The sequence below is a fragment of the Solanum lycopersicum genome, chromosome 4, assembly GCF_036512215.1.
Source record: "Solanum lycopersicum chromosome 4, SLM_r2.1".
In the NCBI taxonomy this organism is placed as follows: domain Eukaryota; kingdom Viridiplantae; phylum Streptophyta; class Magnoliopsida; order Solanales; family Solanaceae; genus Solanum; species Solanum lycopersicum.
The window spans coordinates 598456-613307 of record NC_090803.1 but is presented as its reverse complement, the minus strand read 5'-3'; the positions used below and the strand labels follow the sequence as shown (position 1 = coordinate 613307).

General features: G+C 33.3%; 3 protein-coding genes and 1 non-coding gene across 9 annotated transcripts; 2 read left to right on the top strand and 2 right to left on the bottom strand.

Moving 5' to 3' along the window:
• The first annotated feature begins 387 nt into the window (after positions 1-387).
• On the top strand, positions 388-4917 carry LOC101245640 (protein WVD2-like 7). Of its 6 annotated transcripts, none has more exons than XM_069296878.1 (7): positions 388-881; positions 1064-1597; positions 1970-2479; positions 2605-2669; positions 3910-3984; positions 4173-4266; positions 4536-4917. In XM_069296878.1, exons 2-7 carry the CDS (start codon positions 1064-1066, stop codon positions 4578-4580), a joined length of 1323 nt encoding a protein of 440 aa, XP_069152979.1. In that variant the 5' UTR covers positions 388-881; the 3' UTR covers positions 4581-4917. The 6 variants fall into 6 exon arrangements, with proteins under 6 accessions (XP_069152979.1, XP_010319496.1, XP_069152980.1 ...); XM_010321194.4 differs by having other exon boundaries at positions 675-881; positions 4170-4266; XM_069296879.1 differs by lacking the exon at positions 4173-4266 and having other exon boundaries at positions 709-881.
• Positions 4918-9461: 4544 nt separating this feature from the next.
• On the top strand, positions 9462-9535 carry TRNAN-GUU (transfer RNA asparagine (anticodon GUU)). Its single transcript has one exon. It is a non-coding gene; the product is annotated as a tRNA-Asn (tRNA).
• Positions 9536-10484: 949 nt separating this feature from the next.
• MMP1 (matrix metalloproteinases protein 3) lies at positions 10485-11722 on the bottom strand. The gene has a single exon (NM_001279274.2). It carries the CDS (start codon positions 11681-11683, stop codon positions 10580-10582), a length of 1104 nt encoding a protein of 367 aa, NP_001266203.1. The 5' UTR covers positions 11684-11722; the 3' UTR covers positions 10485-10579.
• A 1354-nt stretch (positions 11723-13076) lies between these two features.
• MMP2 (matrix metalloproteinase 2) lies at positions 13077-14270 on the bottom strand. Its single transcript, NM_001320857.1, has one exon. It carries the CDS (start codon positions 14252-14254, stop codon positions 13163-13165), a length of 1092 nt encoding a protein of 363 aa, NP_001307786.1. The 5' UTR covers positions 14255-14270; the 3' UTR covers positions 13077-13162.
• Between the last annotated feature and the right edge of the window lie 582 nt (positions 14271-14852).

The following is a 14852-nucleotide window of genomic DNA, read 5'->3' as shown; positions in this document are numbered from 1 at the left end:
TTGACGAAACCCTCGCTATAGGGTAGCTGCGCCCCTGTTAAGCCCCTTTATGACACATTAAATAGTAGGTTAAATGTTGCATTCATTTTGTTGCAACTTTTCAACTTTATCTGCTTTGAAGGAATGGAGGAAAAATTAAATAATTTTGCCATTAAAAAAGAGGACTTGAAGTAAGAAAAAGATGGTACAACTCTTGTACTTGTATAAGAATTTTAACCAATCCAACTTTAGCACACGTTGGTTATAGAATTTGAGATCTCAATTTCAAAGTTCTCATTTCAAATTGACATACTCCCTCTCTATTATTTTTACACGTCTATTAAAAAAAAATAATTGACATATCAATACATCCTCATTAATTAGTAAAATTTGAAAATCAATTTACTTATTATAAAGATTATGCCTTTTTTTAAAAATCTACTCTCTAAACAAATTAAGAGTATAATAGGTAATAAAAATATTGTTATTTTTTGATTTCTCAAAATTGGACAAGTAAAAAGGGTCAGAGTAATACATAACACATGCATCCTATGTGACATAATATATGTAAGATACACATTGTCTATTTATTCAATTTTGTAGAAGTTTGAATTATGAAATGAGGTGTAGTTAAAAGGATATATCTATGTATTTTCAATATCAAATCTCAAAAGAAAATTGAAAAAATGGAATTCAAGCTTCAAAATGTGATTTTTTAGCAGTTTGCAGAAGACTCAGAAACTGATACATTATTTTTAGCAGTAAAAAACACAGCACATGGGCATGCATTGACTGCTTGCCATTGTCCTAATCTTATTTATGACTTTATGAACTCAACTTCACATGCTTGTCTCACACCAATATTGTTCAGTTGAAACTTCAGTTGTTTAAAATTGAACAAGGTATGACATTTATCTTCTTTTATTACTTGTAAATGTTTATTTCTGATTCATATAATCGACCCTAACTTGCTTGAGATTCGGATATAGTAGTTGTAACAAGATTGTTCTGTTTGTCCTTAATCATTGTGAATCATAGTGAGTTGTCATTTTGATTTTTTTGTTATGTTATGATGAATGAACAGATGGATGGGTCAGGTCCTACATTAGAAGTATCAGTTTCATTTGGAAAGTATGAGAATGATGCACTTTCTTGGGAAAAATGGTCATCTTTTTCACCAAACAAGTATCTTGAAGAAGTTGACAAGTGTAAAACATCTGGATCAGTAGCTCAGAAGAAGGCCTATTTTGAAGCACACTACAAGAAGATTGCTGCTCAGAAAATGGAGCAAGTTGAATCTTTAGACGAACCCCATATACAAGATCGTAATGAAAGCACACAAGTTTTCGATACACATGGTGTAGAGGAAACGACAAGAGCTGATGTGAATAATAGTGATATGAAGGTGAATAGCTTGTTGGTTCTTATAGATAAGGAAGGGGAAATCTTGGAAACAGGTGACAATGGAGAAGTTTCCAATCTCGAAAAACACGAGAGTTGTGAAATAGGATCTCAAGATGATCATAAAGAGATATCACAAGTAGATAATGAAGCAAAAATCTCCTCCGCAAAGAAAAGTAAAACCCCTAAATCAAATCTGAAGAATACAGCTCGAAAGGTGAAATTTTTATGCTTTTCTGTCTATTGGTGTTAAAAATTATTTGTCATCGAGGAAATGACCTTAGATACGAGGGTTTGGAGGTTGTGAATTAGGGTAGAGAGTTAGTTCTCTTGCTTTCCTGCAGGATAGAATTGGTGGTAGTACTTGGACCTTCTTTCTTACTAGTGGTATTAGAACTATTCTTGTAGTTTCTTGTTCATCTATTCCAATTATCACCTGTGTCTTTTGTGCTTCGGTTATCCCATTATTTTGTTGTCATTACTGTTATTTTCTCGGTGCTTCGGTTGAGCTCCTTTTATTCATCTTATTTGGTATTCTCTCTGTTCAGGTTGGCTTTCCTGTTATCAATTGTTTGTTGTTCATGTTCAGGTACATCCAACAACAGAGGACAGAATATCAGCTGGAACAAAGAAGAAGCTTGCATCACCTGTGACAAAATCTTCAAGAATTTCCACTCCAACGTCAAAACCAACACCAGCTTCCAAGGTCATTTCTTCATCTCAAACATCAGTGAAGAAGGTGAATGGGGTGTCGTATCAAAGAAGCAGCAATTCTCCTGTTGCACAAAGCAATAAATTACTTTCTAGATCACTCATTTCACCATCTCAATCCTCGATAAAAAAGTTGAACAGTTCAACATTGCAAAGGAGCAAAAATTCTTCCACACTAGAGAACAAGAGGATAGCTCCCACATCATTGCACATGTCTCTCAGTCTAGGTCCACCAAATTCTACAGCTTCTACAAATACAATGAGAAAATCTTTGATCATGGATAGAATGGGGGACAAGGACATTGTCAAGCGAGCGTTTAAGGCATTCCAAAGCAGTTTCAACCAAGGAAAACCCGAAGTAGATACAAGATATAGTGGATCAAAGAAGGTTGGTTCGTATAGATTAACTCTGAAAAAATTCTCTTGTCTATGCATATCTATCTCCATTTTATTGGCTTTGTAGTGGATATATCCCATCACTAATTGTGTGGCCTGTGGTCCATGTTCGGTCAGGTATTGCCAAAAGGATCAGAGAAAAAGATTTCAGCTTCTCCGACTCCTAAAAAGGAGGTTGAAAGGTAATATCAATTGCCTTCTTTCAACTCCAAATGTATGCAACACATTAGTTTCTATGACTTCTTACCTATAAGGTTTTGGTATCTTATGCATTAAAATTCTATAAATGGATCATAAAAACTGAGCATTAGTCGTGCAGTTCGTAAAAGTTGCCCGAGGATTTGTTACTACGTTTGGTTTTGAAAGTTCTGTATATTTAGAAGGAAATCTCACAGTACAATTGAGTAGGCCAATGCCTCTCTTATACAGATGATGTACTTGTCTCAAAGGTAAGAAAATCATCTTCCAGAGAGGCTCTTCCTGATCGTATCGGCGACTTGATCCAGCGAGCTAATATAGTGAACTTAGAGATCCTTGTCCACAGCCTTTTCTAGAACAAAATGGAAGTCCAACTCAATGTGTTCTGTCGTGGCATTGAACACCTGTTAGCTGTGTGATAGTTTGCTTTTTGTTGTCACACCAAAGTCTGGGAGCTTGAGGTAAGACAAAACCAATCTCCTGAAATAGGGTTGTCGCCATGAAATTTCGGCAGTTAAAGCAGCTAGAGCGACAATTTTCTGCTTATTGGACCTCGGGGAAACTAAGTTATGACCGAGAAATGGTGCTCCCATGTTGAGAGAGCTGGCTGTCCAGCAATAATAGGAGTGGCAATAGGCTTGGTACCTTCTATGATTTCTTGAAGAAGTAGATCACAAATATACCAGGAAATAGTGAAGACTGCCAAGGTCTATAAGCACAAAATCTGTAGATTAATGTGCGACCAGATCGTGAATGAATTTGTGACAGTTTCCTGTATCGTCTAGATATACCAGCGCAAAGATAACATGGGCACCATACTTATTTACAAACAGGGAGGAATCTGAGTTGGATGCACTGAAACCAAGCTCCATAAAGGCAGTACTTAGGTGTTCAGCCCGTAGAGTCCGTTTAAGGTCATACAAAGCTTTGTCTTCATTGAGATTGCCATGTGGAAAGGCTGTCTTGTCACCTAATTGTCAAAGAGACCAGCCTCTTGATAATGCAATACTGAGGCTGTTTTGATTAGTTTTATGTTTGACTGTGGACAGTTATTTGATTTGGCACTATATGATGAACTGTATCTGCCACAGAAATCTTGATTTCCTTTTTCATTTGTCAGTGCATACAGATGATAAGCATGGTTTGATTTGATATAGTCTTCTTCCGCGTTCTGATTTGTGTTTTCTCTCAAACATGCAAGTAATATTTTTGATTCAATGATAGATTAAGGAAGACATCAGATGCGGTTATCACTCAAAAATGCCAATCAGGGACTAGATCAAACTCTCTGTCATCACGGTAAGATCTCTGATACTCTTTTCTGAATAGTGCACTCTATTCATTTCTGCCTATTTGTAGAAATAATGGATACATGTTTTCGCCTAGTTATCGCCAGCTTCATTCTTGTCAAATCCCACTATACTCTGAGATATTCGCATTTTTTGAGAAGTAAACTTTTAATATGGTTGGTTTGGACTTTGAAGTAGGGCACCTAAAGATGCTGTTATAGAGAGGAAAAAGGTGAATACTGTCAGACCTGCTGGCATGAGTATCGATAGATCAATTGATAAATTGAAGGAGGTATTAATGAAATCCAAACTTTGTTTTGCATCCTTCTTTTTCTTGCTTCTAGTTAGTTCACATAGTTTCTGTTCCAGTCAGTCTCATTTTACATTTTCCCTCTGTTCCAAATTTTTAACATAATATGCAAGAATACTTCTCTTACAGACATATACTTATCTGTATAGGCCACGCCTGAGGCCTTTATATCATCCGTTATGCCTAAGCTTCTGGGAGAGTCCTTTTCGTTCTCTATTTGTTAAGTTCAATGTATCATTTTAACTTTGCAGGATATCATCAAAGGTAAGATTCACCGTGCTGGATCAAATAGGTGAAGTTAAAACATTAGCAGGATACCTTGGTAGATAAAATGTTGAGTTAAACTTGCATGTAGAAGAAGAAACATCTGAAGAATTTACTGTGTGCTTAGGCAAGAGCAAGACGAATCATGTTTTCGTATTTCTGGTGTAGTTTGCACTCTGCTGGACTCCTGAATCGGATGTCTTGTTCTTACATTGAATAAGGTATAGCATTAGAATTTAGATCATAGTTTAAAGTACAAAAGAAGTGTGTGTGAGAAGTACAGTATTGAGTTTTGGGAATGTAGATGACTTAAAACTTGTTGTATAATGCAATCTCTTCATATTGAGATAGTTAAGACATTTTCTATCATATGCTACTTTTCTTTCATGTCCTCCATAAAAAGAAAAAAACAAGTACTTTTGAAAGGCAAACCATTTATTTACCCACAACTACTACTTGTTTGCTCTCATTTTATAACATATTCGAAATAATTTGGGGTATTTTTTTTGTAGAGACTCTACTTTGCATGGAAATAAGATCCCATTATTAAATATTGATCACCCAAAAAATAATACCACATTCTTTATTTGGCTGATATAAGGCTATAAGCTAATCTACATTATTAATTCAAAACGATAAATATATTAGAGAATTTTAAACTCTATATAACTATTTTGTTCTTATTATTACCATATTAGTTTCCGAGCACGCGCTTTGCGCGTGTAACCCATGAGTGTATTATTTCTTAAAAGATAATATTATTAAATAATAAAATATGTCTAATTGAGATTTCTTACTTTATTTTACTACTAATTGTGACACTCTAATTTTCTGACCTCCTAGTGAATGTATCGAGATAATAATATGAGAAATTAATAAAATAAACTTTGTTTATAATTCAAAAAAAAGTTTGCAAAGCAAAAATGAAAAATAACAACTATCTAAATTAAATTTCTCGATAGTTTCATTTTATTGATAGAATAATGTTAGAAGAAATAGTGTAAGATTAACTTTGAGTGAAAGGAAAACAAAACCTTTCAACTTTTTTACCTTGCCTTTTGAATCTCTTGATAATTATAATGAATGTGTTTAAAATATTGTATCAAATTTTGGGATAATGCCCAAGTACCCCCTTAACCTATGCTCGAAATCTCAGAGACACACTTATACTATACTAAGGTCCTATTACCCCCCTGAACTTATTTTATTAATAATTTTTTACCCCTTTTCGGCCTATGTGACACTATCTTGTGGGCCCAACGATGGTTGACTTTTTTTCCAAACCAGTGCCACGTAGGCTAAAAAGGGGTAGAAAATTACTTATGAATTAAGTTCAGGGGGGTAATAGGACCTTAGTATAGTATAAGTGTGTCTCTGAAATTTCGGGCATAGGTTGAGGGGGTACTTGTGCATTATCCCTCAAATTTTTATCCACAAACACTTTAAACTAATTAGTTAACTGTAAATATTTAAAACTATGATGTAAAAAGTCTTATTATTTATATTTTGAATATCAGAATATTTATAAATAACTACTATTTTTATATAAAATTTAATTTTCTCTTCATACATAACTTATCCACCATTAATCTAATATTATATGTTTCACCCTTTTTTTTTTCATAAAAAGAAAAGAAAAGAGTTAACATCCTATTTTGTCACACTCAATCTTAAAGATGAAAATTAATATATATATATATATATATAATTATAAGTACGAAGCAAAAAAAAAAGGTACAGATGAGCAAGATGATTAGGCATTTCATTTTATTTTTGTCTCTATAATGAAACTGAACATTTGAGCATACAAAATACAAATATGAATTTAGAGCAACTTGCTACTAAAACAAGAATTCAACTATATGAAGAGAGACAAAAAGTCTTGTTATAATTCTTACTATAAATAAGTATAGAACTAACACATCAAGCTCCGATGCTTCAGTAATTGAATTCTTGTCTATTCTCGTGACTGCTGAAGGGAATCTCACAACTTTCACCTCAAATTGTGACATTGTTTAACATGTTTAGAGTTCCTACACACAAGAATTGTAGGAGTGGTAAATAAAAGTTTTTCTTAAAAAAGTTAAATTTATAGAATAAAATTATGGAAACATGAAAAGTCACATGAATTATTGTTAAAAAAATATAAAAAAGATAGAGATGAAATTTAATTTTAAAGATACATGAATCTACTTTTTATTTACATTTGTGTTAGAAATTTGAAAGGTCAAAATTATGGAATGAGAATAAGAAGATTATATATATATGAAAATTATAAAAACTTTAATTTATTAGAGGGGCAAAATAGTAATTCAACTTTTAAGTTTTGAGCTTCATGCTTATAATAATACTAGTTTCTGTGCACGCGCGTTGCGCGTGTTTTCATTAATACTATTTTAAAAATTACATGTATATTTAGTTTTGAAAATAAAAGTAGCAAAAAAAAAGCAATTAAAATTATTTTGAATGTTGCATGTAAATTGATATGACAATTATTCAATTCCAACATGTATCAACTATGCATGTTTCTCCATTTTCCATTTTCAAGTTCATGCAAAAGGAAAAATTTAAGGAAAAAGAAAGAAACTTAGAAGGAAGGTCAGATGCTTAACTAAAGAAACAAAACTTGAAGGAAATGGAAATCATTTGTTACCTTTATACAGTGCTTTTTATGTTCTTTGAAATTTCTTTTGACATAATACTAATTAACCTACACTTAAATAGTTAATGAACTACTGATGTTATATTAACAAAGATTGATTACTAATTTAAAAGTGTTAGAATTTGATAAGTCAAGTTAAGAAAATGAGAAGATAAATTATAGGAAATGTAAGAGTTTGGTAAAGTAATACATGATGTGTTAATTAAAGCAATTATCATGTATGACTCTGGGCATTAAAGAATCATTTTTCCACTTCCAAATCCCGTTCAATTTATGTAATTGAAAAATTAATTAAATGAATTTTATTTAACTTATACTTAAGGTGTGCAAAATAATATTTTAATAATAATAATAATTCAATTGTGAGAGGTTAATACATATTAATATTGTAATTATAGGTTGCATAAAAATTCAGTTATGAATACAAATATATATTAGAGAAAACTTATTGAGAATTCTAATATTTGACTAATTAAATATTTTATAATATTTTAATTTATAGTAGGGGTAAAATGATAATCCAATTGTAAAGTAAAAAGCTTTTCACTTTTATTATTATTATTATTATTATTAATAATAATAATAATAATAATAATGATGATAATAATAATAATAATAATAATAGAAATTAATCTAAGAAAATTCAAAAATCATTACTATTTTAATTAAACTTATTATAACAATTGGTGAATTTTCCTATTAAGATGAATATTATCATTCTTTACTCAAAAAGAAGAAAAGAGAATATTATTACTCAATTCATCAAAATATTGTGCTGACAAAAATTTCCAGTCACATTTGTATCTTCTAAACAAATCTTCTGCAATTTAAGGGCAATTAAAATCCGAAAAGAATTTTTAAAAAATCACTTAAAAGGAAGTTCAAAATTATTAAAATACACAAGCAGAAGAAAGAAGAAGAATGACAAATTTGAATTGATATTTACTATCCCAAAGGCTCACGACGTAATTAAATTTAAAGTCTACAGTTATATCGAGTTGATGAAAATGGAGAAAAGAAAGCAAGTTTGATGAGTTAGAGGATATATATTGCAAAGCAAGTTTTCACATTCTGATGAATAAATGACAAATAGTAACTTTCTTATTCTTGGCGTCAAACATATTAACGTAAAGACTGTATTTAATTTACTTTTCTTTTTTTTTCCGCTACTTCTGTTTCTTCTCTTGATTAGCAGCTTCCAACATTTTTTTGTTTCCCTCATTTGCAGCTTTCAACTCTTTTTTCTTCTCCATGTTGAATTACGAGATTTCCTCCATTCAATCTCATGTGATTACCATCCATCTTAATAAGTTGGTCTTAAATAGTATTAGATAATGACCTTTAAAATTCAACTTTAATTTCGAAACTGATCCTGTGTAGTAGTGGGAACTGACCCTTCATATTCAATTTTTATTCTATATGGTAGTGCCTATTCAAAATGCAAACATTTATTCAGTAAATCTTGGTAACGTTTTAATTGCCAAAGAACTATTATTATTTAATTTATACAATTCAATGAATTCGGTCTATATGAAATTATTTTTTCCAACTTCCTATCTTCTCTCAATTCTGGACATAATTAATTGATCATGTAAAGAATTGATGTAATCTTTTAATGAAAAAAGTTTTTAAATCAGTGATAACTATATACTATTTAAGTAGTAATTAGATATTTAATTAAATTGTATTTTATTTTAAGTGCAAAATGGTAATCTAACTTTAATGTTAGGAGCTTTCCACTTATAATAATATATATGATATGATATAATAAAATCTTCAAACGTAAAACAGAAATGAAATGGTGAAGTGGATCTATTCATCCCTTAATCAGATTTCTCGAATTCGAGTCTTCGTATTAAATATCATCCAAAAAGATACATTCATGATATCCGTACAGCAAAATTTATCTCCTAATTGTACAATCTATTTGGAATATGTAGTTTTGTGCAAAAAATAATAACTAGACTCCAAGTTGTTGTGTAATATAAAAATGTAATGACCTACACTCTTATCTTGACACCTCAATGTAGAACATCTATGTTATGCAAATAAATTTGATGTACAATGGAGAAAAATTAAGAGAAAACTTACAACACAAATTAAAGAGGAAAGAAAGAATTTGAATATTTAAGATACAATTAGAAGTGATTAAAAAAAACTATGAAACAATTTAAGTGTATGCACTAAGAAAACAATGTGTGCTTCACTTAAAGCATTTATATAATAGAACAAGACATTTATATACCAATAAGCTGGAATAGCTCAGTTGGTTAGAGCGTGTGGCTGTTAACCACAAGGTCGGAGGTTCAAGCCCTCCTTCTAGCGTTTAATATTTTTTGACCTACCAAAGTAGCTTCATGCATCTAGTGTAGAAATATTTATTTTTGGTATCACACTCGGCGTCTAATATTCATATTAAAGTCCGATTAAATTTGAATTCGTGTTGGAAAGTCCCACATCATTAGGGGAGTAAATCGTTCTCTGACAAAGGTGACTTTTGTATCCAAAGGGATTCAAGTGCATCTAGTATAGAATTTTTAATTTTTTTTTTGTTTCCCAGTCGATGTCCGATATCCATATTGGAGTCTCACTGAATCTAAATTTGTGCTAGAAAGTCTCACATTATGGGGGGGGGGGGGGGGGTAAATCGCTCCCTGAAAAAGGTGACTTCATACCTAAGGGGATTCAAGTGCATCTGGTGTAGAAGTACTTTGTTTGATTGATTTCCCTCGATATCCACATTGGAGTCCGACTAAATCTACATTCGCGCAGGAAAGTCCTACATTAAAGCACTCCCTAACAAAGGTGACTCGATTCGAGTGCATCTAGTCCAGAAGTAATTTATTTTTTGATTTCTCACATAGTATCCAATATCCTCATTGGAACCCGATTAAAATCTAGATTCGCGACGGGAAGTCCCAAATTAGGAGGTTAAAACACTCTCTAACAAAGATTACTCCGTACCTAAGAGGATTCAAGCGCATCTAATCTAGAAGTAATTTATTTAGAAATTTATTGATTGTTTAGAAATAATATTGAAGCAATGGCCCTAGACCCCTTAGCTAAGTGGACAAATTCCATAGTTTTCATTTTGGAAAGGGTCAAGGTAATATCACAACATGTGTTATGGAGGAAATTTCATGGTGAAACTTGTTTTTCTTTTAAGTTCCATTTGAAAAAACTCATTTTTCTTAATAATATTTTTGAATTTTTAAAACTAGTTGAACAATTCGATAAGACAATAATATAAACATCTATACAAAGAAAATAAAAGTTTACAAATTACAACCATAATCAAATTAAACCATCTAAAATGAAAAAGATGAATCAAGTATATAGTATTAAAAAATAATCACATCATGCCATCAACTACAGTTGAATGAACAAAGCAAAGAATAAACCAAGAAACCCATGAAACCATGATAACTCAAATATCGGGGCTCCATTTGTGTCACTCTCTTGGCTCGGAGTCAAATTTGGGTTTGGCCCAGTATAATTCGGGTTAGACCCGTATAACTCCTGGACTCCCAATATATCATCATTTCTAAGCTCGACTCTTCGGGTACCCGCTCCTAAAGTCGGGTACATAATAGCATCTTCTACGGATGAATGACCCAAACCCAATAAATGCCCGATTTCATGAACCGCAACCGATTCAAGGTCCACCGCCGACAATATAGAAAAGAAATTCCCATCAACTATCGGCGCACCGTCGATCACCCAGTTCTCCTCGCCGTCCAAGTGAAAATGCCCCGCCGGTGGGGAAAACGCGTGTGCTAATGTCCCCATAGGACCATCAAACGGCTCTCCATCGTTGTGATCTCCGCTGAAAAACCCGATCTTAATATCAGCCGATTGGTACGATGCTATTTCAGTAAACGTCAATGGAGTCACCTCCGACCACCTATCAAACGCTCGTGTGAACACAATCTTAATATCATCCGTCAGTCCATTCTGCGGTGCAAAAGCATATGTCAGATCTCTCTTGTTCGCCGGCCACCGTGGACTTCCCGGAAAGAAGGAGTAGTGAGCTACGGTGTGCATCGTCGGAGAACCTGCCGGTGGCTTACCGGAGTTCATAGTACTAGTACCGTTAACTACATCAGCGTTTCCACATCTGGGTTTTATGAGATGCTGAATGGTGTTCGCGTCGAGCACACCGGTGGTGTTGAGGTTGAAGTTAAGCTGGTAGGTCTTGAGAGCAGATTCAAGAGTATCATCAAAATCATCAGTGAAGTTAGTGGAAGAATTATTAATGTATCCAAAGTAGTGAAAATATTTTTTGATTTTCGCTAAGCCGTCGACCGTCTGACCGGAATGGCATCCTAATAACTTGTTAAAAGCATCCCAGGCAGTGGCATTTGGTTTCAATAAATTAGGAGGAATTGAAGAAATATTTGGGAAGAAATGAGCTGAAGATGGAAATGGAACACTAAGAACAAAAAGTATGGCGATGAATAAAGGAATCCTCATCAGAAACTTGCTTGCTAAATTGTTCTAATTTGCTTACTTGCAACTTCTCTCTGCTCTTTATTATATATATATGTGTGTGTTTGAACGATTCGAATAGAAGAAAAGTTGTGCGTAATATATTTGACTACAAAAAATCAATCGTCAACACGTCGTGGTTTCTTGGAAGTTTTTCAAAAGTAATTGGAATACTTCTTTGATGGCTATTGGCTGCTACACAGGTATGGGGGTTTAAGCTTTGTCCTTATTGGATAACATGTTGGAATACTATTTGAAGTTAATTGGGGGAAATCAAAATGAAATGTTATGATATATTATTTAATTTTATGTTTCATGTGACAATTCTATGTTATATTGACCTAGAACCTAAGAAATATTTATAGACATTCAAAAATGGTGTTTGATGATGCCATAGACGGTTTTAGTCCAGTCGAGTTTTCATACTTATGGTCCGTCGATGAGTTCCAAGACCATTTTGTTCTCCTTCACTAGCATTGAATGCACATATGGCGTAGTTTGTAGCCTTTAGAAGCTAAGTTATTTATATATTAAATTATTTATAAGTAATATATCTTATTTGGCTGCATTCTTTTGGTATGCATAAACCAATTCACTATTTAAAATTTGCAGTTTAACATAGCATAACTAATATTAAAATAATCTTTACATAAAATAATATATATATTCTCTGGTAACTAATGTATAATTGTAACAAACGACCTCTGAGCACTTTGTAGGATTGACATAATAGTCAATTGCGTCCTTAACCTAAAATAGAAGAAAAAAAGGCTAAAAAATTGCTCATGTTGTCAAATGTGGGGACTGGTTGAGGGAAAAAAAAAAAGAAGAAGAAGAAAAGTCAAATGTGGAGGTTCAACTACTTTGGCTGCCAGATTTCTGTACGACTCTCTCAACCTTCCATATACCCGACGTGAACGCCAGCTGATTCTTCATCTGTGTTGAGTTGCTTGACCATCGAGTTAGTTCTGCCTCAGTTGGACCGGTTTTTTTTTTTCTGTGAAGCTAGTCGATTCATTAAAGCCTGATTGGATTAACTTTTGACATATGATTTTTGATTGATCTTTGTTATTTTCAAATTTTACCCAAACACTTGAAGATTTGTTTAAAAGTTATTTTAACTTAAAACGGGCGCGACTCTCCCAATCCTGAGTGATCTATGTTGAGTTGAAGGTTTCCATTTGATTTGGATACTTGCTTCTTTTTTCAGATCATGAAATAGTACTCAGTGGCACTTGCAATGACTTCAACTTGTTTTTACATGGATTTATTTTTGTTAAACACATTATCGTTTCTATCTAGTCAAAAGGGATGAATAATTGAATTGTTCTGGTTTATGGATCTCCGGGTTGTTAGACAGTTGGTGACACAGTCTATCTTGATCCCGAAATAAATATCTATCCATACCCACAATGATACCATACAATCTCATATAAAGGGAACAAAAAGTACAGCTGTTATTTATTAAATTGAATAAATGAAAAATCCAACCACCAATAAAAACCCATGAATCCATACTGAGCTACGAATCGGGGCTCCATTCGTATCATTATCCAGGCCGCTCGGAGTCAATGTTGTATTGGTCCCAGTATAATTCGGGTTTGACCCGTATAATTCCTGAACCCCCTTAATATCATCCTCCACCAGCTCCACTCTTCGAATACCCGATTCTAAACTCGGATACATAATCGAATCTTCTACCGATGAATGACCCAAACCCAATAAATGCCCGATTTCATGAACCGCAACCGATTCGAGATCCACAGCCGACAATATAGAAAAAAAGTTCCCTTCATTTACCGGCACACCGTCGACGACCCAATTTTCCTCGCCGTCCAAGTGAAAATGCCCCGCCGGCGGTGAAAACGCGTGCGCTAATGTCCCCATCGGACCATCAAACGGCTCTCCATCATTGTGATCTCCGGTTAAAAATCCGATCTTGATATCAGCCGATTGAAATGACGGTATTTCCGTGAAGCTCAACGGGGTTACCTCCGACCACCGATCAAACGCACGTGAGAAGACACTCTTAATATCATCCGTCAAATTGTTTGCCGGTAGAAAGGCATAAGTCAAATCAGTCTTACCCTCGGGCCACTTTGGTCTTCCAGGAAAGAAGGAGTAGTGAGCCACCGTGTGCGGCTTTCCAGCGTTCATAGTACTAGTACCGTTAACTAGATCGGCATTTCCACATCTGGGTTTTATGAGATGCTGAATGGTGGGCGCATCGAGCACACCGGTGGCTTTGAGGTTGAAATTTCTCTGATACGTCTTGAGAGCAGATTCAAGAGTATCATCAAATTCATCAGTGAAATTAAAACTAGTCAAATTATTAATGTAACCAAAATGTTGAAAATATTTTTTGATTTTAGCAATGCCATCGACTTTCTGACCAGGTTGACATCCTAACAACTTTTGAAAAGAAGTCCAAGCAGTGGCATTAGGTTTGAGTAATGAAGAAGGGATTGATGAAATATTTGGAAAGAAATGAGCTGAACAACTAGTTTGAAATATTACAACATAAGCAATGGCGATGTATAGATGAATCCTCCTCATTCCAAAGTTTCTTTTTGTTTTTGTTATTAGATGGTATTTGAGATTTATAGGCCCTTCAGCTAATTTTAACATAATTTGCTGTAAATTTTTACATCATTACACTCATAATTTTGGTCAACGAAAATGACAAATAAACGTGTTGAGCAGTAACCTAGACAAACTATAAAGTATTTCAAGTGGACTTGATTTGACTGTTGGCGAAAATGTGCATTGTTATATTAAATTCATAATTAAAAGAAAGAATAGCCTAATCTATTATATTATGTTGTTTTTTTAAAAAAAAATTAAAACATAATTATTTTATATGTGTAATAAACGTGTTGAGTAGTGGGTTAATTTGTTGTTTAGGTGAAGACGAAATGACAAAGAACTATCACATAAGAAGTTGCCAGGCATGTGGTGGAGCAGCACAGGAGGTTTTGATTAAACCATTATCTAAAGCAATTCATCAAAATAATATATTTTTCTAAAATTTTACAAAACTAGTATAAACGTATTTCACAGTAATGTTTTAGGGTATATTTTATTTTTTAAAAGTTGGGGGCGTTAGATTGATATACGTTACTCAAAGTAACGTTTTACTCCTAAATTGTTACTC